The sequence below is a fragment of the Triturus cristatus genome, chromosome 4_2 (assembly GCF_964204655.1).
Source record: "Triturus cristatus chromosome 4_2, aTriCri1.1, whole genome shotgun sequence".
NCBI lineage: Eukaryota > Metazoa > Chordata > Amphibia > Caudata > Salamandridae > Triturus > Triturus cristatus.
Window position 1 is genome coordinate 57,018,217 of NC_140586.1, and position 23,847 is coordinate 57,042,063.

The 23,847-nt window shown below is 47.4% G+C and overlaps 1 protein-coding gene across 1 annotated transcript in view; it reads left to right on the top strand.

Annotated features, from left to right (window-relative positions):
• The window catches only part of BRME1 (break repair meiotic recombinase recruitment factor 1), a 170,345-nt gene extending 149,516 nt beyond the window's left edge, over positions 1-20,829 (top strand). Inside the window, exon 7 of the mRNA XM_085599879.1 lies at positions 20,686-20,829. Within this exon, the coding sequence (XP_085456005.1) occupies positions 20,686-20,812 (127 nt within the window). The 3' untranslated portion in view covers positions 20,813-20,829. The remainder of the gene's footprint in view (positions 1-20,685) is intronic.
• Positions 20,830-23,847: the final 3,018 nt, after the last annotated feature.

Genomic DNA, 23,847 nt, shown 5'->3' on the forward strand with positions numbered 1-23,847 from the left:
TACTCTGCCCTATCTGGCACTTAGTAGCCTTGATAGTGAGGCCTGCCCTTTGCAGGGCCTCAAGAGCCTTCTTCAGGTGGATCAGGTGATCCTCCCAGGTGGAGCTAAAGACAGCAATGTGATCCAGATATGCTGCGCAAAAGTCATCCAACCCAGTAAAGACTTGGTTCACCAGCCTTTGGAAGGTGGCAGGTGCATTCTTCACACCAAAGGGCATCACCACAAACTGATAATGCCCACCTGGGGTTGAGAATGCTGTTTTGGCCTTGGACTCCTCAGCTAATCTGATTTGCCAATAGCCAGCTGTTAAGTCAAATGTGCTCAAAAACTTTGCAGAAGCTAGTTTGTCTATGAGCTCATCTGCCCTTGGAATAGGGTGTGCATCTGTCCTGGTGACAGCATTAAGACCCCTGTAGTCCACACAGAACCTCATCTCTCTCTTGCCATCTTTGGTGTGAGGTTTGGGGGCCAGAACCACTGGGCTAGCCCAGGGGCTCTCTGAGGGTTCAATGACACCTAATTCCAGCATTTTATGTACCTCAGCCTTTATACAGTCCCTGACGTGGTCAGGTTGTCTGTAAAGCGTATTCTTTACAGGCAGACTGTCACCGGTGTCCACCACATGGGTACACCAGTCAGTTTGACTAGGTATCAAGGAAAACATATGTGAAAATGATTGTAGAACCTGTCTACATTCATTCTGCTGATGGGCAGTGAGGTTGCCTCCAAGGGTCACTCCTTCAACTGAGCCATCTTCAGGGTTCTGAGACAACAGGTCTGGGAGAGGGTCACTCTCTTCCTCCTGTCCCTCATCTGTAGCCATGAGCAAGCCCATGTCTGCCCTGTCAACATATGCTTTAAGCCTGTTAACATGGAGTACCCTGTGAGGACTCCTGGGATTTCCTAGGTCTACCAAGTAGGTGACCTCTCCCTTCTTTTCCAGGATTGTATGGGGTCCAGACCATTTGTCTTGGAGTGCTGCTGGGGCCACTGGCTCCAACACCCATACCTTCTGTCCTGGCTGAAACTCAACCAAGACAGCCTTTTGGTCATGCCAAGCTTTCTGTAAGGCCTGGCTTGCCTCAAGGTTTTTGGATGCCTTCTCCATATACTCAGCCATCCTGGAGCAGAGACCAAGTACATAGTCCACTATGTCTTGTTTAGGCTTTTTGAGAGGTAACTCCCATCCTTCCTTCACTAAACACAGTGGGCCTCTTACAGGGTGCCAAAACAAAAATTCAAAGGGGCTGTAGCCAACTCCTTTTTGTGGGACCTCTCTGTAAACAAACAGAAGGCAGGGTAGAAGGATGTCCCATCTTCGCCTGAGCTTTTCAGGTAATCCTTTGATCATACCCTTTAGGGTCTTGTTGAATCTCTCAACAAGCCCATTGCATTGTGGGTGATAAGGGGTGGTGAACTTGTAGTTGACACCACATTCCTTCCACATAGCTGTCAAGTATCCTGACATAAAGTTGGTACCTCTGTCAGATACCACCTCCTTAGGAAACCCCACTCTGGAGAATACTCCCAGCAGGGCCCTGGCCACAACAGGTGCTGTAGTGGTCCTAAGGGGAATTGCTTCTGGATACCTGGTGGCATGATCGACTACCACCAGTATAAATCTGTGCCCAGATGCAGTGGGAGGATCCATGGGACCCACTATGTCTATTCCCACTCTTTCAAAGGGGACCCCCACCACAGGTAGTGGTATTAGGGGGGTCTTTGTTGTGCCACCTGATTTGCCACTGGCTTGGCAGGTCACACAGGAGCGACAAAACTCCTTTGTATCTTCATTCATATGAGGCCAGTGAAAGTGTGGGACAAGCCTGTCCCAAGTCTTATTCTGGCCTAAGTGTCCTGCTAAAGGAATATCATGGGCCAAGGTAAGGAGGAAGCCCCTAAATTGCAGAGGTATAACCAACCTCCTGGTTGCACCAGGCTTGGGGTCTCTAGCCTCTGAATAAAGGAGCCCTTCATCCCAATACACTTTATGGGTACCTTGAGCATTCCCAGCAGCCTCAGCAGCAGCCAGCTGTCTGAGGGGTTCAAGAGAGGGACAGGATAATTGAGCCTGCCTCAAGTCAGCCCTTGAAGGTCCCCCTGTCCCCAGAAACTCAACCTGATCAGGTTCAAGCTCTTCAGGGACAGTTCCTTCAGGGTCCTCTAGATCAGCTTCCTGGGAAGGCTGATCATCACTCTGAGGCAGGGGGGAAGGCACAGCCTTGACCCTCCTGTTCTTCTTCTTGGTAGGTGCTTGGTCCATTGTTCCAGGATCCAAGACCTGAGGTTCAGTGAGGCACTTTTTGGCCTGTGACCTGGTCACAACAAGGACATGTGATGATATACCTAACATCTCTGCATGAGTCCTGTACTCCACTTCTGACCATAGAGAACTCTCTAGGTCATTGCCCAACAAACATTCTACTGGGAGGTCTGCACTAACCACAACCCTTTTGAGGCCAGTTACCCCTCCCCATGAGAAGTTAACAACTGCCACACTATGTGAAGTAGTGGCATTGCTGGCATTGGTCACCAGGTAGTTCTCACCTGGTATGTACTGTCCAGGGTCCACAAAGCCTGGTGTCACCATAGTGACACTGGCACATGTGTCCCTGTAGGCTTGAGCCACTTTTTCGTTAATTAAAGGAGTCTGTCTGTACTTGCCCAGGTTACTGGGGCTCACAGTCAGGGACAAATCAATGTCCCCATCACAGATTAGGACTGCCTGTGTCAGGGTTCTGTCTAAGTCAGAATCTCCTTCAGTTCCCATAGTGATTCCCACTACACCCTTTGTCTGGGGACCAACACTGCTAACAGTAGTACTGGGAGCAGGTGCCTTAGGGGCAACAGTGTTGGGGGCTCCACCCTTTTTGCAATCACTAGTCCAGTGAGTTGTATTCTTGCAATGATTGCACCAGGGTTTCTTTTGACCTTCTTTCTTCTTTTTGGACTGTTGGGACCCACCCTCCTTAGCAGTAGTTTGGGGCCCTGTTGAAGACTTCTGGTCTTTAGGTTTCTGATCTCCACCCTTTTGGTCTGTTTTCTTCTGATCACCCCCTTGGCCCTGGTTCTGGTTCTTTTGCTTAACCCTGGTTCTGACCCATTTGTCTGCCTTCTTTCCCAATTCTTGGGAGAGGTCAGATCCGAGTCAACCAAGTGTTGATGCAGTTGCTGGTTTTGACAGTTATTTAAAATCTGTTCTCTCATCATCAAATTATACAATCCTGTAAAATCAGATACCTTACTTCCCAGCAACCAACCCTCCAAAGCCTTAGTGGCACATTCAATGTATTCAGACCAGTCCTGAGTCTGTGTCTTTTGGGTGTCTCTGAACATTAACCTGTACTGTTCAGTGGTTAAGCCTAACCCATCAACTAGGACACTCTTCAGGACTCTGTAGTTTCTGACATCCTCTTCTCTAACAGTGAGGAGTCTGTCTCTGCCTCTTCCTTCAAAGGAGAGCCAGAAGATTGCTGCCCACTGGTCTTCAGGAACCTGCTGCACTTTGCAGGCTCTCTCAAGAGCAGTCATCCATTTGTGGATGTCATCCCCACTTTTGTAGGGGGGCACAACCTTAGACAGGTTCCTATTATCAAAGACCCTATCTTTGTCCTTAGGGACAATGCTGCCACCAGTGGGTATAGACCCACTCTCTCTAGGTTGCCTAGCCTTGTTCAGTTTTTCTTCCATCAGGGCTACTTCTAGCTCCTGCTTCCTGATCCTCAACTGGGCTTCCTGCATTCTGGCCTCATGTTCCCTCCTCTGAGGGGTGGTCATCCTTTTCCTGGAGTGACCTTGAGAGCCTCTAGAGCCATGACAAGCATTGGATTCACCTGAGCGATTCCTTTGCCTCCCAAGCCCTGTGTTAAGTCCACTGGGGAGATCCAATGGGGTAAACCCACTGTCAGTCCCCAATAGCCTTAGTTTAGCTGGGCCAAGTATAACACTTGGCACTGGGCTAGTTCTCCCTTCATCCTCACTCACATCTGTATCCCCCTCACTTTCCTCCTCTGTAGTATGGTGTTCATCTAAGGGATGGCTATTGGAAAGGGGTACCTCAGTGGCATCTTCAGAAGGGGGGCCTCCTGTTCCTGTCCCTAAGGGGGCTAACTGGGAAGCTTTCTTGAGCTCTCTTTGATTTTCATCATTCTGTAAGAGTTCTCTGAGCTCTGCAGAGGTAGGGTTCTTGGGCTGTTTAAGGCCTCTAAGAGTTGCCAAATGCCTGAGCTCATGCTGATTTAGGGTAGCAAAGATGGATGGTGCCCTCTTGGGGTCACTCTCAACAGAGATGGGTACAGTGGACCCCTCTGCCCCAGCCATTGCTCTTAAGTGTGGGTGGATGTGTTGCAATCTACCTACACTTGGGTTTACCTACTAAACCTGTCTAGTAGTTGTAGTCAGGGTGTGCTACTCCCTTTGCTCTACAACAACTAAGTTCAGTAGTACTTAAGTATATCTAATCTTGTTTTATATGTACCTACAGGTACCTATGTGATCTTTCAATTGGTAACCAAGAGATTACAATGGTAAAACACAGCAAGCTCAAATCCAACCGCTGCTCACCAATGTGAGAAGTTGGCCTGGTATATGATGTTCACTAGTTAAAGTGACCACCTTGTACCATGCCAAGCAACCCTTATGGTGTGGTTGTAAGTCAACCTTTTTCGGACTAGCTGCCCTAGTGGTAGCGTAGGCTAAGCAGTCTTTGAGGCTAAACTTGTGATGCGTGTTAAGCAGGCTGTTTTACCAAATGCAACCCCCTTTTATACCAATGAAAGGACACCACACAGATATATATTCAAAATATATATGTATTTATTTCTCAAAGTAACCCCTAGTCTCTTTATGAGCACAGGAGCACAAATCGTCAAACAAGATTACAGTAGAATACACAGAAGTTGCACTTTATATGGATAGGCCCTGGTGGCCACTCCAACCATATACTAAAATAGTGGTATAAGTACCACGAACAGAAAAGGGAAAAGGCCTAGGGCCTCTAGAATCGCTGGGCCTACAAGGAGCTAACTTCAGTTAGTGACCAGGAGGTCCACGGGTTGCGTGTGCAGAGCAAATAGTCACACGCGAGCTCCCATAGGTTTTCAATGGGTGCGTAAAAAGTACAAAGTTACTGCAAAGAGGATCTTCCGGATGGGATAGGAACTTAAGATTGGAAACACAGACACTAGAGATGATTCTCAACACTTGCGCACTGGAGTGCCAGCTTTACCTCACCCACAGGAAGCGGGTGAATAGGCGTCGAAGTACGTCGGGTTTCTTCTATCTGTTCAATGGAGCCTGTAGATAAAGATGCTGCAGGCGGTCGCCCCGGAAGAGATGCGGTGGATCCAAGAGTGGATCGGAGATGTTGAAGACCTGTAAGCAGAGGGGACAGTGTTCACAGTCACTAGCCAGTGACCAGCGTGGCACCAGGTGTGTACCAGGCGATGTCGGGTGCAAACAGGAAGGAAGGTGTAGCTTGTCTCTGCAGCCACGTGGTCCCTGAAGGTCGACGACGTCCAGGAGTCGAGTCACGAGCTGTCCCACGCAGGCTCTCGCTGTCGGCGGTGTCGGCGACTTGATCGAAGCAAACAAGCCTTGGCAAAAGCAATTGTTGTAGGAGATGAAATAAACTGATGGTTCTGACCAGCAAGGTCAGAGGGATTGCTCCTTTGGAGGGGAGCAAGGGCCAGTCTGGAGCAACCAGACCAGCGGTGTATTTCGTAAAGTTCGTCGCCAAGATGGCTACTAGCCAGCGGGCCAGCAACCGGTTAGGCGCGTCGAGTGGCAAAATGCAGAAGGGCCCCACGCAGATCGTGGAGATGCTGGAGGGCTCACCTTTGGTGCAGATGCTGCTCGAGGGTTGGGCTTCTCAGATCCCAAAGCACAACTTGGAGGGAGCCTCGGTTGTTGCGCTTGCAGCTTGTCGTGGTCTTTTCAAGATGGCTGGCTCCACGTGTCTCGGTGCCTCCACGGGTCTATTCTTTTCAGGGACTGTGGATCGGGCGGTGAGAGGTCTGGAGGTCCAGGTCTTGTCAGTCTCTGGGCTCGGGCTCCGGCGGGAGGCGGCGGCAAAGCAGACGTTGATTCGCTGGATGGTGCTTGCGTTAGCAAGGTGGTCACTCCCTGACCACAGGGGAGATTGGCTTCAGTCCTCTGTGCGGCAGAGCGTCGAAGTTCCCGTCTTCTTCTTAGTTTCAAGTTGATTCCAGGATGTCTGAAGTCTTAGGACACAGCTCCTACCTTTAAGCGGATTCTAGGGGCCGGACTACCTGCTAGGTCCCTCCCTAAGGGTGGGACCAGGAAGGGGGGTGGTTACACCCCCAATCCTTTGTCCAGCTCGCCCCAGGCCCGGGACTGGTGTGCCCCAGGACCGGATTGAACTGGCATATGCACCGAGGCTCCTTGTGAGCCTCAGGCATGTCTGGTTTCTTTCAAGCCCTACCTGACCAATACAAAAAATCCTGTCTGGGGTGGTGCACGCACCTCCCCTGGCAGGAAACCCTTTGTCCACACCTCCCAAGCTGGAAGGACTCCCAGCAGCAGGAGGGCAGACTTGTGTCTGTGGTGGCAGCATCCATTTTGTGGAGCTGAGGCTATGTCTGATTTTACCCGGGTTTCAGGTACTGTACATGTCGTGTCCCTCTAGAAGGGTGGAATGCTAACCCCGTCGCCAGAATTGGCGAGGGGTTAGTATTCCAATTCGTATGACACCTTACTCGACATGTTTTGATAAAGCCAAACCAAAGATAGCATTTAACCGCGAGGCTCATAATGCACTTAAGAGTATATGGTATGACGATATCTGGAAACAGTAGAAGGAAGTTGTTCCGACCACTGCAGACAGGCTCAGCTCATGCCAGAGCACCATCTCACATGGAACCAAGCACTCTGCCTTCAGGATTGTTAAGGCCTGCCATAGGAGTGACTTATAGGTTACCAGGTGTCCCATTTAAGGTTAGGTATAGGTATACTACACCTAAGTAAGAGGTGGTTACACCAACTTACCCCAGCTGAGTGATCAGCCAGTTGTGTCAAATTTGTTAGGCCAAGCCTGGGGTGGCATAATACATGCTTCAGCCCCTGGCAGGCCTTAGATACACCAATGCCCTGGGTACCTAGTGTACACTGGTACAGGGGCTCACAGGGTGATCCACTTCCAATTGGTCATGCACCTAGGGTGCATAGTGTGGATTTAGTAGAGAGAACAGCAGGCTGGGGGTCTGATTGGCAGGCCCACAGCCTCAATATGTCAAAAACCAGTGAAGCAAAAAGCAAAATTTGGGGTGACCATAGGATAGCAGACCCTACTCTCCTACACATGGCCATATGCAAATCAGTCTGACCCTGTGCCTCATGGGAACAGTCCAGCCCGAACTGCCAAGCAATGTCTTCCCTGGACTGGAAACAAGCTTCCTAGGACCGGTTTCTGGCATTTCAGCCGTCTTCAGCCAGGCTTGCTTGAATCCAGTGGCAAAGTGAGCAAGGGACTCACGTCTGAGCATTAAACCCAGATCAGTTGACTGGGGGTGAGTGCTTGCAATGTTCAACACTCCATCCATCATTTCCTTTGGTTTTTGCTTTGTTTGCCATAAGTTGGCAGGGTATGCTCAGACGTGAGTCCCTTGCTCACTTTGCCACTGGATTCAAGCATGCCTGGCTGAAGACGGCTGAAATGCCAGAAACCGGTCCTAGGAAGCTTGTTTCCGGTCCAGGGAAGACATGGCTTGGCAGTTTGGGCTGGACTGTTCCCATGAGGCACAGGGTCAGACTGATTTGCATATGGCCATGTCTGAACTGGGGTGGCAGAGTGGGCTAAAGAACGGTGATGGATTAAACCCAGATCAGTTGACTGGGGGTGAGTGCTTGCAATGTTCAACACTCCGTCCATCATTTCCTTTGGTTTTTGCTTTGTTTGCCATAAGTTGGCAGAGTATGCTCAGACGTGAGTCCCTTGCTCACTTTGCCACTGGATTCAAGCAAGCCTGGCTGAAGACGGCTGAAATTCCAGAAACCGGTCCTAGGAAGCTTGTTTCCGGTCCAGGGAAGACATTGCTTGGCAGTTCGGGCTGGACTGTTCCCATGAGGCACAGGGTCAGACTGATTTGCATATGGCCATGTCTGAACTGGGGTGGCAGAGTGGACTAAAGAACGGTGATGGATTAAACCCAGATCAGTTGACTGGGGGTGAGTGCTTGCAATGTTCAACACTCCGTACATTATTTCCTTTGGTTTTTGCTTTGTTTGCCATAAGTTGGCAGGGTATGCTCAGACGTGAGTCCCTTGCTCACTTTGCCACTGGATTCAAGCAAGCCTGGCTGAAGACGGCTGAAATGCCAGAAACCGGTCCTAGGAAGCTTGTTTCCGGTCCAGGGAAGACATGGCTTGGCAGTTTGGGCTGGACTGTTCCCATGAGGCACAGGGTCAGACTGATTTGCATATGGCCATGTCTGAACTGGGGTGGCAGAGTGGGCTAAAGAACGGTGATGGATTAAACCCAGATCAGTTGATTGGGGGTGAGTGCTTGCAATGTTCAACACTCCGTCCATCATTTCCTTTGGTTTTTGCTTTGTTTACCATAAGTTGGCAGGGTATGCTCAGACGCGAGTCCCTTGCTCACTTTGCCACTGGATTCAAGCAAGCCTGGCTGAAGACGGCTGAAATGCCAGAAACCGGTCCTAGGAAGCTTGTTTCCGGTCCAGGAAAGACATGGCTTGGCAGTTTGGGCTGGACTGTTCCCATGAGGCACAGGGTCAGACTGATTTGCATATGGCCATGTCTGAACTGGGGTGGCAGAGTGGGCTAAAGAACGGTGATGGATTAAACCCAGATCAGTTGACTGGGGGTGAGTGCTTGCAATGTTCAACACTCCGTCCATCATTTCCTTTGGTTTTTGCTTTGTTTGCCATAAGTTGGCAGGGTATGCTCAGACGTGAGTCCCTTGCTCACTTTGCCACTGGATTCAAGCAAGCCTGGCTGAAGACGGCTGAAATTCCAGAAACCGGTCCTAGGAAGCTTGTTTCCGGTCCCGGGAAGACATGGCTTGGCAGTTTGGGCTGGACTGTTCCCATGAGGCACAGGGTCAGACTGATTTGCATATGGCCATGTCTGAACTGGGGTGGCAGAGTGGGCTAAAGAACGGTGATGGATTAAACCCAGATCAGTTGACTGGGGGTGAGTGCTTGCAATGTTCAACACTCCGTCCATCATTTCCTTTGGTTTTTGCTTTGTTTGCCATAAGTTGGCAGGGTATGCTCAGATGTGAGTCCCTTGCTCACTTTGCCACTGGATTCAAGCAAGCCTGGCTGAAGACGGCTGAAATGCCAGAAACCGGTCCTAGGAAGCTTGTTTCCGGTCCAGGGAAGACATGGCTTGGCAGTTTGGGCTGGACTGTTCCCATGAGGCACAGGGTCAGACTGATTTGCATATGGCCATGTCTGAACTGGGGTGGCAGAGTGGGCTAAAGAACGGTGATGGATTAAACCCAGATCAGTTGACTGGGGGTGAGTGCTTGCAATGTTCAACACTCCGTCCATCATTTCCTTTGGTTTTTGCAATAATTAACCCGCTCAGTCCGCTGCAGAGTGAGTGCGTGCTGAATGTGCCAAATAGTTGTGGCAGTGCAACCTTTCTAGCAACTCCACTTTTTATGCATGGGTATCATCAAGTTGCTTTTGTGCTTCAGGTCGGGCGATGAATAACGTTTCCAATCGGAGTAGTTGTCGCTCGATGCTGGATAGGGATTTGTCTAGTTTTCTTCCAGACAATCCCAGGCCTCAGAAACAGAATCGAAGTATCGGGTGTTGCCTTTTCGGACGACTTGTAGGCTAGCATCGAAGATCTAGGTCTCTGAGTTGTTTTTTTTACTGCGCCGAAGGTGGTGTGACTTTTCTGCACCTGAGCAGTGCAGTCTGGGAAAAAGGAGATGGAGACATTTTGCACCTTTTGGCCAGGGTGTTTCCCTACTTCCCATAGTATCACGTCTTTGTCACGGAAATTCAGCAGGCGGAACAGAAAAGGGCGATGGGTTAGCTCCCAGACGGGGCTTACCGGCGGGAACTCTATGGATGCGTTCAACTACAAAATGCGGTGAGAGCGAGACCAGGGGGAAGAAATTCTCTCTTCCAGGACTCTGTGTAACACAGACGAGAAGGCATAACCACCTCGCCCCACCTTGCCCTTCTCCCCCCGACGCAGCAGACCACCCTGCGCACCAAGAAAATAAGTGAGGGCATTGACGCTTTGGGCTCACAACCTGCCTGGGGGTTCCTCCCCCCCCCCTCCCGTCCGTTGCTTCCGGCGCACAGTGCACGACCCCGCTGTGCCCCACTGGACAGCTGCTGACCCCCCCGCCACAGCACATGATGATCTCCCCCCCCCCCTCCCCTTGACCCCGCCTGAATTTATAACCCTAACCCCTACTCCCCCTATCGCCACACAAGCGTAGGGAACGGTTTGTTTATTGGTCACGTTCCCTGACCGGACTCCTATCTTATCTCGGATAACAGATGATGGACGCGTCGTCTGGACTCCCCGAAGCGATACCCTATTAAACACACACCGCTCTCTGGCAGCAGAGATGCGATGACATATGCGCCCTACCAGGGATGGGTACATCCAGAGCTCTCAGTGAGATCTTGACAGGGGTACATTGAGTTGAATACTGGACATAACCCCGATAACCAGCGGCTTCAGGGGCGTAGCGATGGGGGGACGGATGCGCGCCACGCAGCCCGCACATGGACCCTAATTATGCAGCTGTAGACTAGACTCGCCGAACTTAAGCGTTAGCTTTCATGCCTCAGTGAGCTATACCGAAACACTGCTGCCACGCTCTGGCCAGCATTGCGAACACGACGCTGACACTGTGCCGCCCGGGGACCCCCACGTTCATGCTTACCCACGACGATTAGTGCAACTCTCAATAAGGGCCTGGGTGACGACCGCAATGGCCACAATGCAGGCTGGAATACTGCGTTATCTTTGTTACCGACACTAAGAATAAGGAAAAAGATAGACCTGTCATTTATCAAGGAAATTACCTAATGATTGTAACAATACCATCATGCACGACGACGCCGGACCCCCGGGTTACCGGCTGAATGGCTGTGTCATATTATCTGGACGCATCTGCTTAATGTCTACTCGATTAGCCACCATGGATGGTGAATGTATACTGTATGATGACACAGCTGTGAAAAATAAAGGTCTTCCAAAAACAAAACAAAAAAAAAAAAAAATTCCAGGACTCTGTGTAGCCCCATGGATCTCGGCCTTGTGCTCCCTCCATTAAACCAATTACCCGCATGTTATTGCGGCGTGATAGTCCCTCCGCATCATCCAACTTCTCTAGACAGCAAACCTCATACATCAGGCCTTGTAAGCCTTCTGTAAGATTACGGGATCTTGGATGGAGGTCCGCAAGTGCCACTTCGTTATCATGTACACGATCGGCCAGTTTGTGCTGATCAGACCGTAAGAGCGTGAAGTCGGAAGGTATGCTGTCCATCCTACTCTCTAGAGAAGTGCGTGTCTGTTCCAGTGTTGTGCCTATTTTTTTCTACCGCTGCCAGCACTGAATCTAACTTGGCCGAGAGGTCAGGCTGGTTTGGCCCTGAGAATGTTCCAACAATCTTGGGTGTTCCCCCATTCACTCTGTGGGAGAGATTATCTTGGTGGGTGTTCAAGGGGAGGCGGCCCATGGCTAACTGCTATGCGCTAGGCATAGGGGGTAGAGTTTGCGCAACTCTTGCCTGTGGACACTGCTGTGTAAGAGATACTCCGGCAATGCACTCTACTCACTGCTCCTCCCAGCTACTTTCAGGACGTGCGATCACTTCTGGGCTGGTTGCGGTGTAGGCACCTATGGGGTTGCTTACACGCCAGTGCCAGCTGAGGGCCGGGCCCTCCCACCCCTCTCCTATTGATACAGCCAGAAGCCCTATTGCTCCAGAGTGTTTCTCTATTGTAGATCACTTCTGTGCAGGGGACTGTATGTGGCACTAGTGGGTTTCTTGTCAAATCTAGGGCCCCCTCCTGCCTCCCACGTCATGAAGCCGGAGTGTTTGCACCTCAGGGGGAACCACCCAGGGATGCAGGCCCAGCCCCCCAGTTCCTGCAGTCTTTTAGAAGGCATGGGCCCCCTGGGCCTGTCCCCACCGCAACCACGTCTCTGGCCTCCTCCGCAGCCTCAGTCAACAAGGGGAGGGACAGCGTCCACTCATCAACTCCACAGAGCAGGCCCAGACAGCCTCACCCCCTTTGCCCATATGCACGCTGCCGCACCCAGCAGGGCCCAAGCCAGCTCAATACTCTGGACCTCTGCTGGGCCAACTACAGACTTGGGGGCCGCCGTGGAAATGATCAGATGGGGAAAGTCTAGGCACGGCCGCCCCCCGGACCTCCTCCGTCCCGATCGCCTGTGATTCCAATGTCTAGAGTCTCATAAAGGATCAGGTGCTAAACGGGGTCAGCTTAGGCCCAAAACGGCCTCTGCGCTGTTCGCAAGTGTCAGGCGGCTGTCCCTAGGTCGCTAAACACCCCCCAGGATCACTCCGCTGCCGCACAGCTGCACTCAAGGCGGGACCTGGGCCCAACCGACCCCTGGATCCCCTTCTCAACAGCCCACACTGCCGCTTCAGGCTCACCTGTCATATCCTGGGCCAGGGAGTTGCAGGGTTCACGGTACGGCTTCTTTTGTGTTGAGAGGGGCCTCCAACTGGTATCTCGGGCGGGGATCGGCAGCTCCGCTGTCGCCACTGCAGTCGGCTCAATACCCCAACTTCTTGCTGCTTCACAGCGCAGTCACAGGCTGCTACGTCTGCTCTGGCCTGCCTCACGTTCTGGTGGCTCTGGAGGGCGTCACACTGCGCGCACCCTAAGCGCCGAGGGTACCGCGTCTCTGGTTCCGGCGTCAGCCACCTCGTCCCAGAGGAGCCCGGTCGGCCACAGGTCCAGCTACAGCTGTGGAGCTCCGCCACTGACACACCTGCAAGGGAGAGGAGCCCCTCCTCGGACCTAGCGAGGGCTCCCCTCCGTCTTCCAGCCGAGCTGGGTCAGTCTCCAGCCGCATTTCACCACCCGCTGTCACCGCTGGGGCCGGTCCGCTATCGCAGCCTCATTTCGCTCCACCGTTCCTCAACAGGGCGCCGCTTCCGCTTTTGCCTGCCTCGAGTCCCGATGGCTCTGGAGGGTGCTACCATGTGCGTATCTCAAGTGCAGAGGGTTCCACGTCTCTGGTTCTGTCGTCAGCCATCTAGTCCCGAAGATGCTTGGTCTGCCGCGTGTCAGGCCGCAGTCATAGGGTTCTGCTGCCGATGCTCCGGCAAGGGAGATGAACCCCTCCTCAGACCCAGCGAGGGTTCCTCTCTGTCTTCCAACCTAGCAGGGTCAGTCTCCAGCTGCCTTTTGCCATGATGTGCAGGATAACCGGGGAATGGGACTTGGAGCGCCACTAAAGCACATCTACCATCTTAGGTGCTTGGCCACGCCCCCCCGCCACATTAATATTCTTTAAATAAATAGCCTGATAGTCGCTGTTTTGATCATGGGCGTCATTGCTGATTTCAAAAACCCATCCACGTCTCAATAATTATGTTACTTTTTGGGGCTTGTAGGACACCTGTAGCTCAACAGATATGTGCTGACGTGGCCTGTTGTACTCCCTATAATACCCTAAAAAATAAGGAATAACAGATACATTGCCTATAAATATGTTGACTTCAGTTGCATCAACAATCACATGCCACAAAAAGGCATACTGTTGTAGTTCCCTGATCAGAAGACGACAAAATTGTTTCATTTAGGGCAATTGTCAGTCAAAGAAAATCATAGTTTGCTCAGGGATACAGATTTTTTAACTGTATTCATTTGTCCAAGGGGCAGCTGTACTTGTTCACTAACAAAAAAAGTTGTCCCTTTTTGTACTCATAAGTAAGGTAACAAATTATGTCAGCATTCTCATTATATGAGAGATCTAGCAACAGATTCTCTGATTATGCCAGGGCTCATATTATATCTGGTGCGGATACTAGCATGACTGTGATTTTTCCACCTTGCTGCAAATCTACTTAGATTAGATTTAATAGAGCAATAGTTTCAGGGTTGGGTGTCCTGTGAGTCTGCACAACTACAAACCAACACATGTGGGGTATTGACCAATCTTCTCCAATCTCTTCCCACATTGAAAAAGTTTGAAAATTTACTCCTGACAAGGGAAGGAAGAAACCTTTTTTCAAAGTGGAAAACGGGGTTGAGGGAACGCTCATCAGATTTTGGCATGAGCAAATATATGTGTATATATATGCTCCTGCGAGAATGGAAATCACAAATGTTTGCTATGAGTATGGTTTCCAAACCTACTTTGCTAATCTCTTGTGAGTTCCTGAACATCTTAAATCTACACCAATGCAAGGACATATACCTGTAGCTACACTTTTGTGACTTTCTTTCAAGAAGTGCCCCCCTAATTTACATTTATATTGTCCATAATGTTGCCAATGGTGTCAATCTCAGTTATTAATATTTTGTTCTTAAATATTGGCTAGCATTTTTAATAAATGCTAAATTTACCTTAGAGAAGTGGTTTTTAATGTTGGGCATATGTTTATCAAATGGTGTTTTTCAAGTTGCAAATTCGTTTTTTGTGTACATTTTACTCCGAAGGCAGACACTCGCTTATCTTGATTCCATGCTTTTGCGTGTATTAGGCCAAGCTTCTCTTCCTTCCTGCAGATCTCCATAATTTTGTCTTTGGTTACAGTTGCAGTATATCCTTGGTCGTGTTCGGATTGCCTTTGGAGAGGTTACAAACAGCCTTGACCTCCCTAATAACTGAAGCCTCCCCTGTAATTTTGGGATCTTTATAAATCACAAAATATTGACAATCCAGCTTTATGGTACTGTAAAAGACCTAGTGTCTTTGCAGTATTTATACCGGTCTTGAGACTTTGCAGAGCCTCATCTACACCTTTCCCAAGCAGAGTGTGGCCATTGAAAGGCATGTTCAGGATATTTGGTTGGACCTTAGGACACAAGGCTGTAGATCTTAACCAGCCTTGTCTTCTCACAACAGCTCCTCCTTCAAGCTGACGAAAGCCTGCATTTGAGGCGTCCATTGCTGCATCAATGATAGTTGCTGAAGTAAGTTCTCCCTCCTTGAGCATAGTTTTAGCAGTCTCATTTTTATTCTTCAGGATAAGGTCAAGCAATGGTGCATTTTCATGTCACATTTGACAATCATAGCATCCTTACCATGCTAGAGGTTTGGCCACTTTAATTGATGTTGCTGCCATAGGACAAATTCTTCAGTCCAGATTGTCTACAACAACTATCCCTGTCTTGAATACTAGAGCAATGGAGTGATGAGATGTTTAGATCTTAACGGAGCAGCTGCAGTTATCATTGAATCCGGTGCTGGATGACCATTGACAAAAGCAGGGGCTGAATCTTAGGCTCCGTATTTCTTCTCTAGACATGGTATCACCGCTGGAACGGTAGCCAGTGTTTTCATGAATTTTAGACATTCAGACCAAACAAAATCCAGGAGTGAAATGTATCTTGTAGACGTACATAACTGTTCATTAAACCGATAAAAAAAAATTCTGTTCCACTAATGTCATTGACATGTTGAACTTCTTGCCAGTTCTTTCCATCAATGAATGAAATCAGGATATATCATCAGAGGATTCCTGAGGATTGGGTAGATTATTAGCTACCTTTGGAATGTTAAAATCCTCTCCGTCATTATTATTGTCTCCATCTCTTTATGGAAGCTCTCCTTTCTCCTTGCCTATTTCAGTATATATAGAGACAGCTGAGTCATCGTCATTATCAATGTCCTTGGGAGTTGGTGGAACATAAAGATTATAGACTGGCCTAGGAGACAGTTCTCTTAGAAGTTGGAGGGGAGGAGGCGGTGATGGTTGGCGTGGAGGTGTGGATGGCAAAAGAGCAGGCAAGTGGAAAGCAAAGGAGCATGTTCAGACTCAAGAATTTGGGATGGAAGAGAGATTGACACCCTTAAAGGTGAAAACATAGATACAGTAAAAACTATTGTCTACGGTGACGTCCTCGAAGTTGTAGTTGTCAGCAGTATTGACATCAACAGTATTTGTGTCATCATCAACAGTGTTGTTATCATCAACAGGGTTGATGTTGAGGGTATCGTTACCGTCATTGTCGAATCCAACAGTGCAGGAGACGGTGGTAGAGGAGACATGCATGTTGCTAACATTGACGGTCTTGTCGTCGCGATGGTGTCATCAACGGTCTGGTCGCCAGCAATGGTGTTGTCAACAAGGTCTTTTATGTTGTAGTCACCGACTAAGATTTCTAAGGATTTTTCCCTTTTTGTAGTTGGCTTTTCAATTCTAGATTGACATTTTTTTTGCATCTTTTGCACAGACAGTTTCTTTGCTGGATTGAGCTCCTAGTCCCAGCTTAATATGTGAGGAGATGACTTCACTCTTGATCTTGATTCTGATGCGTGTGTCAGCACTGAAGGATTAAAATTACATGATTTATTACAGTGAGTACATTTTAGTATATTCTATTTACTCTGTCACTTTTCTTTCCGACGGAACCAGTGCATCCCCTGCCCACTCTTTTATGTTATGTTATGTAATAGAGGTTTGTAACGTGCACAGCTACTCAAAGAGTGTCCCGGCGCAAGCCCAAAGTGGAAATAGCGAAAGGAAGGAGAAGACAGCTTAGGAAAGGAAAAAAGGCTTAATTAAAAAGAAAGGTTTTAAGTCTCTTTCTAAAAATTTTGGGATCCTGAAGGCTGCGTAAGTCAAGTTGGAGTTGGTTCCAGGCCACCACCGCCGTGTAAGCAAGGGAGCTGCCACCAGTCCATTTAAGGCGGAATGAGTACATAAAAGGCAGCATGTGCCATTACCAGGGATTTGAATTTAACCCGTACTTTCACAGGTAGCCAGTGCAGGTTGGGAAGGTGCTGTCTAATGCTGATCCTCTTAGGAAAATTAAGGAGAGCTCTGGCCACGGCATTTTGAACAACCTGAAGTTTATCTAGTAGATAACCAGGCAGACCAGAATTCAAAGCATTGGCATAATCAGTACGAGAGGTAAAGAGTGCTCGAGTGACGGTATCCCTTGCAGATAGAGGGAGTAAAGGCAGGAACTTTTTTAGTGATTTCAGTATGCCAAAGCACATTCCTGTCAGTTTGTTTATCTGAGTGCCAAAACTCAACTTTCCATCGAACCAGATTCCTAAGTTCTTAACAGGTTGACCCCGTGGTGTTGGCCTGGGAGACTCATCTGGCCAGAAGGAGTGCCACTACTGAGGAGGGAAGTTACTGAAGAAAAGAATCACGGTTTTATTCTCATTGCATTTCAGCTGGGCAGCAGTGAGCCAATCAAACACTGCTGTAAGACAGGATTTGACATGAGAAGAGGACGTCACATTTTTTATCAGATGAAAAGGAGCTGAGTGTTAACAGCATATTCGATGACTTTAGTGCCCAAGTCTTCTACCATCCAGATGAGGGGGCTCAAGACGGACCCCTGTGGAACTCCGGTCAGTAAATTTCTGGGTGTTAGACGCAAAGGGGGATCCAGACTTGCTGAGTTCTACCCTCAAGGTAGGATTTCAGCCACTTCCATGCAGAACCTATTATGCCAAACTCCTGAAGATGAGCCAGGAGAAGGGCATGTGGCACGGTGTCAAACGCTGCCGACAAGTCCAAAAGGACCAGTGCCGCGCTGCCCCCAGCGTCTAATGTTTCACATATGGACTGAAATTTCCACCAATGCCGATTCCGTACTGTAAGAGGCTCTAAAACCAGATTGAGCTGGGTGCAGAAGATCATGCTGTTCCACAAAAGCGGACAACTGCTTGTTGACCAATTTCTCACAAACCTTAGCCACAGCAGGTAGCAGAGAAATAGGGCGATAGCTGGCAGGAAGATTGGGATCTAGTGATGAATTTTTTAAGTAGGGGGATAATCATCGCGGGGAACAACCTTTACAACGCAACTTTTACAACGCACTACCATCACAACGAAACTGTTACAACGCAAGTGGATTTACAACGCATGCCATTACAACGCAAGTCTTTACATCAACTTGCGCTAGATGGCGTGCTAACATTACAAATAGTGTAGTTTACTATCCCAACACCTTCCCTACTGTTAAGGGGACTGGAGTTAGAATAGTAAATTACGCTTTTCTAATGTTAGCACGCCATCTAGCGCAAGTCGATGTAAAGACTTGCGTTGTAATGGCATGCGTTGTAAATCCACTTGCGTTGTAACAGTTTCATTGTAACAGCATGCGTTGTAACAGCACGCGTTGTAACGTCATACATCCATCATCGCTGGCTTCCAAAGAGAAGGGACTGTAGCAGATACTAGTGATGCATTAATCAGCGAGATCATACTTAGATTGCTTACAACCGATGCACCACCCAGCAGTTTGGCTAGGCACGGGTCGGTGGGTGAACTGGGTTTAAAGGTGGTAAGAGCAGCAATCGAATCCACCACCGAGATGGGTTCAAAGGTAGTAAGTTTAACACGTGTGGAAGGAGGTGCCAATCACAGGGTACCACAACTTCTGGCCCTCTGTCCCGGTCACCAAAGTGGGATTGCAGCGCCCGGACCTTGTTAATAAAAACAAATTGGAGAGTTCCTCGCACCATGAGAGAAACGGGGTGTGGCTGCTAGTCTCTGCTTTAGGCGCTACAAAGCTCTGCACAATATATAAAAATGATTTGCCGTTATTGCAAGATAGGGCAATGCGCTCAGCATAGTAGGAGCTTTTAGCTTGAGCAGTGGCGGCATAGTAGAAGTTTTATGCCATTTTGAGGGAGGCTTTGGCCACAAGACAATAATCCTGTCTCCATTTCTGTTCCAGCCGAAACATGGCTGTTTTTGCATTTTCAAGGAGATAGAGAACCAAGGCTTAGAAAGGAATTTTTAGAGCGCCTAGACCAGGATTCAGGGGTAAGGCGCGCCACTGCCTTTTGTATATCACACATTTTGCTATTCAACTTTGACACCATACATCATGCACCCTTTGAGACCCTGGATGTTGCCCCATTTCTTACATTGCAACTCTGCCAACTCAGTGCCTGGCACTTTGCTATTTTACTCTGACACTGCACGCCATGCTCACTTCTGACACCACATGCCTGACATTCTCAGAAACCCCACAGAATGCCCACTCTGACAAACACAAACTCCCAACTTTGTAACCACAAATAGCAGTTTGACACCACACACTGCCAACTGGCAGCCTTGTTTAAGCCAACATAGAGATATACACTGTACTCACACACCGATTATTCTGAAAATACCAGGCACACTAATACAAAATCACCTCTTTGAATATTGCACTTCAATATTGATCCGCTTTCTAATATCTAATTTGAGACTGAATTAAAAAAGGACCCAAAGGTAATGCAGTTCCAGAGTCAACATCTTCATAATAGAAGTAGATGCATCAATTTGTAATATAATAACATTCTTGAATAGTAAATACGTCACTTTGTTTTAGCAAGCCAGCAGTAAATGGCTAAATGCTTCTGGCATTCTATGAGGGCACAATGAATTTCTTTATACTCATGAAATCCATTATTTGCAACGTATGCATGTCTGGGGGGAAACTAATCCTTGAAACATTATTAAGATAGTCAAAACCAGTGGATTTAACATAATCGATTGAGCCACATCTAGCGTTTCTTTGTTCTAGTAACGTCAAGGCGACACATATTTGACCTAACATCTAAAGTGAGCCTATTTTGAGCCTCATCAAGCACAACATTTGGTAAAGGAGGAAGCAAATGCAAGATTTCATACCTATTAAATTCACACAAGCTCTTTTTTAAATTTGCCTGATTGGTATAACTTTTAAAAGCTAAAAGTTCCAAAAATTGAGACTGCATCCTCCTTAACTAAGAAAATTTACTGCAAGGTATTCAGATTTAGTTGAAAAACTTCCAAGCTCGAGCTCTTGCCTGATACCCCCAATGCTCGCTGATAAAGGAATACCCAAGACTCATACTTTGCCCTTTTGTCGGTATTGGTTTAAGAATATGTTCATTTTTGTTTATTGATCCTAAGAGTTTCACCAAAAGCTCTACATAAAGAGAGTTGAACTTCCTTATCCCAATCACAGTTTGGAGAGCACTCCAACTAAAAGAAACAAATCCAAATATTTATACCACCAGTAATCGAATAGTCCAGAAAGAACATGAAAATCATGTTCTTTTATATCCTTATCATTAACCTGTGTTTTTAAGACATTCAAGTTGTATTTTTTCTCATTGTAAACTGCAACCTTTTCCAACTGTATTTAAAGCCTTATGGGTATCCGACTAAAAACTACTAGATCACCTGCATAAAGTAATGGTTTCAATTCCTGATCTTATACTTTGAGGGGGCATGCCCTGCATTGTTTAGAGTGCATGGCAAGTCTGTCAGAAATAATGCAACAAAAGGTGGGCCAAGTCAGAGCATTGCTTCAGACCGTATTCAGTCTTAATTTTTTATACCATTGCTGCTGCTTTTCTTCTCTTTCATAATTCTTCCCCTTTTATAACTGTGTCCTTTTGTAAAAATGTCATCCCCTCCCAGCGTTTTTTATACCACTGTCCCCTTCACCCACTTCTGTTGGGAAAGAGTATCATGCATGACCCTTTCCTGAAGCATATCTCTATCTCACTTTCTGCAGCCGCCTGATCATGAACACACATAGGGACCTAGAGTGCATCCGGAGGCTACGGCACCGCAGAGGAAGGCCGGGGCCCAAGTACCTGCCACACACAGGCTTTATCAGCAAGAAGAGGAAAGAGATGTAGAAGGACTCCTTTGACCATCGCGGTGCATCTTTACTCAGAGGAGACATCTTCAACCCAGAGGAGGCTCTTCGCCCTCAGTGAGAGTCTTCACACCAGTAGAGCATTTTCAACACAAGAGAGTTGTCCACAGAAGTATGTTTACCTCTGCAGAGGAACATTGTCTTCCAGAACTGGTCCCTGTATCCAACTCTGCACATTTCAGGCTTTTCGTTTACGTTGTTTTAATGCACATTAAAAAAATGTTAGCAGAGCACCTCTGAGTGTCCCACTTTGTGTGAATACTGATTTTATGATTGTGGCTTGTGTGTGGGTGTTTCTATGATGCTTTCTATGTGTGTAGGTACTGTGAGTGGGGGATCTTTGAATGCTTCGCCTGTAGGTGCTAAGCTTATGAATGCTCTTTATGATTTTGCTTGTGCAGCATTGGTATTTTTGTGGGTTCATCATGGTATTTTTGTAAGTATGGGAAGCCTCTATAATATTTTCAATTGTAGACGCTCTTCACCATTCACGCTTGGTTCATTACAGCCAGTAATCAGATCTGCTTGTTTTTTACAGACACATACAATTAATGACTTTTGCCAAGGCATTTTCATCAGAGCCTTTCATTCTACATCTGTGTTAAGCTGGAGCAGTGATCACGCTTCAGTCAAGTTTTCCATTTTCTTCAGCATTGTATCTTCAAAGCTTCGCAAATTCATAAAAGTTTCAAAACTTTTTTAAAGCAGTAGCTTATTGATGTCCTTTACGCTTTATTATCCCCAGCCAATGAGGCGTGTTTCCCTTAAGCACCACCGAGCATGCCGTCTTTAGATTTTTTAATTGGAGATCTTATGTGAGGGAGTCTCTATATACATCTCCAGTGTATTCAATGTAATTCAGCTAAAATATGAGTCAAAGAAGAACACTTCAAAATCATCTACATCACTAGTCGAAAAGGAATATCTAACTTTTGGAGGTTCTCATAATATGACCGCTGGCTATTGATAAGGCGTTCTCAGACCCTTTTATCCATGGGAGGAGATCACTTCTATTCTTTACTTCTGCATACATATATTTTGGGTCTTATTGAAGACCAAGATGTTGCCCTGTTATTTCTGTGGTTCACAAACTGTGTTATTAGTCACTCTAGTGCATTAATTCTCAAAATATGCCAGATTATTGTCAAACCTGTGAAGTCTTTTTTTCAGAAATCTTTGAGATATATATACAAAAGAGGCAATTTTCCTTTTTCCTGCATTGTGAAGCGTGGATTCCCAGTGTTTTAAATATAGCAGAAAACAATATGAACATACCATAGTGTAAACAAATATTGTTTATTTAGTAGCACCTTGACTTGATTAAAAACAGCAGACATTGCGACCAACAATATGAATGTGCTGAGTGCTCCATTTCCCCTTAAGGCTGCAGTCTGATCTTCTGATTTAGATACATATTAATGCCCCCTTAAAAGATACTTCTTCTTCAGTGGAAGAATCTGTGTGGAGTGCCCCTCCAAAAAAACCTTTAGGAAATGGTATGAATTGACTTTTTCTAAATCTGCTTTGCCTTGGAAAAATGCCACCATGGAGGAACTGACTCCTACTTTAAGAATCTGCCTCATATAGCAGCTAAAAAAGTCCAAGTGATCTTCAGACAAAGACTGCATTGCAACTGATATCTTCATTGCAGCCCTTGGCGGACAATTGATATTGCGGAATTTGACAAGATGTTGAATTCACAGAATCCTGATATAAACTGTAATATTGATGTTGCTACAGGCAACTTCAATAACTGGTTGGAATCTGCTGCTGTGAGTTGACAGGGTATGCCCAGACGTGGCTCCCTTGCTCACTTTGCCACTGGATTCAAGCTAGCTTGGCTAATGACGGCTGATTAGCCAGAAACCGGTCCCAGGATGCTTGTTTCTGGTCCAGGGGAGACATGGCTTGACAGTTCAGGCTGGACTGTTCCCATGAGGCAAAGGGTCAGACTGATTTGCATATGGCCATGTCTGAACTGGGGTGGTGGAGTGAGCTAAAGAATGATGATGGATTAAACCCAGATCAGTTGACTGCGGGTGAGTGCTTGCAATGTTCAACACTTCGTCCATCATCACCTTTGGTTTTGCTTTGTTCGCCCTAAGTTGGCAGGGTATGCCCAGACGTGGGTCCCTTGCTCACTTTGCCACAGGATTCATGCTAGCCTGGCTGATGACGGCTGATTAGCCAGAAACTGGTCCCAGGATGCTTGTTTCCGGTCCAGGGAAGACATGGCTTGGCAGTTTGGGCTACACTGTTCCCATGAGGCACAGGGTCGGACTGATTTGCATATGGCCATGTCTGAACTGGGGTGGCGGAGAGCTAAAGAATGATGATGGATTAAACCCAGATCAGTTGACTGGGGGTGAGTGCTTGGAATGTTCAACACTCCGTTCATCATCCCCTTTGGTTTTGCCGTGAGGCATGCGGCTGAAAAAGCTCTCAAATGTTACAGGAAAACTCCCACTTCTCCATAATATACTTCTGAATTAAAAAAGCTTAAGCAAAAATGCAGGGCCTTTAAAAGAAGATGGAGATTTGACTACAGGAGGAGGATAAAATAAAATATAAAGCAGTGATTGATGAGTATAAAACGATCATATCGGAGAAATCTATATATTTCAGCGCTAAAATAATTGTGGCTAATGACTCTACTAAAGAACTTTTAAAAAATGTCACTACCCTCTCTAAGTATAATAGCTCGCAACTCATCCCACCTATGCAAAGATTCTGCTACAAGTTGGCAGAGCACTTTCAGGCAAAGGTGTCTGGGGTCTATGATGAATACTTCTCCATATCTAAAGGGATTAGCCCAATTATGACATCTGTCTCATTTTACTTATCTCAAGAATCCAGAGATCGTGCTGGATTAAGTCAGACAACTTTGGATCATTTTACCCTCTTAACTGAAGATAGAACAATGGGTCTCTTGCAGACCATTAAATCAGGGTCTCCGTTGGACCCCTCTCCACTTTTTGTTTTGCATATGGTTTCCAGAACCAGAACTGTGGCTAG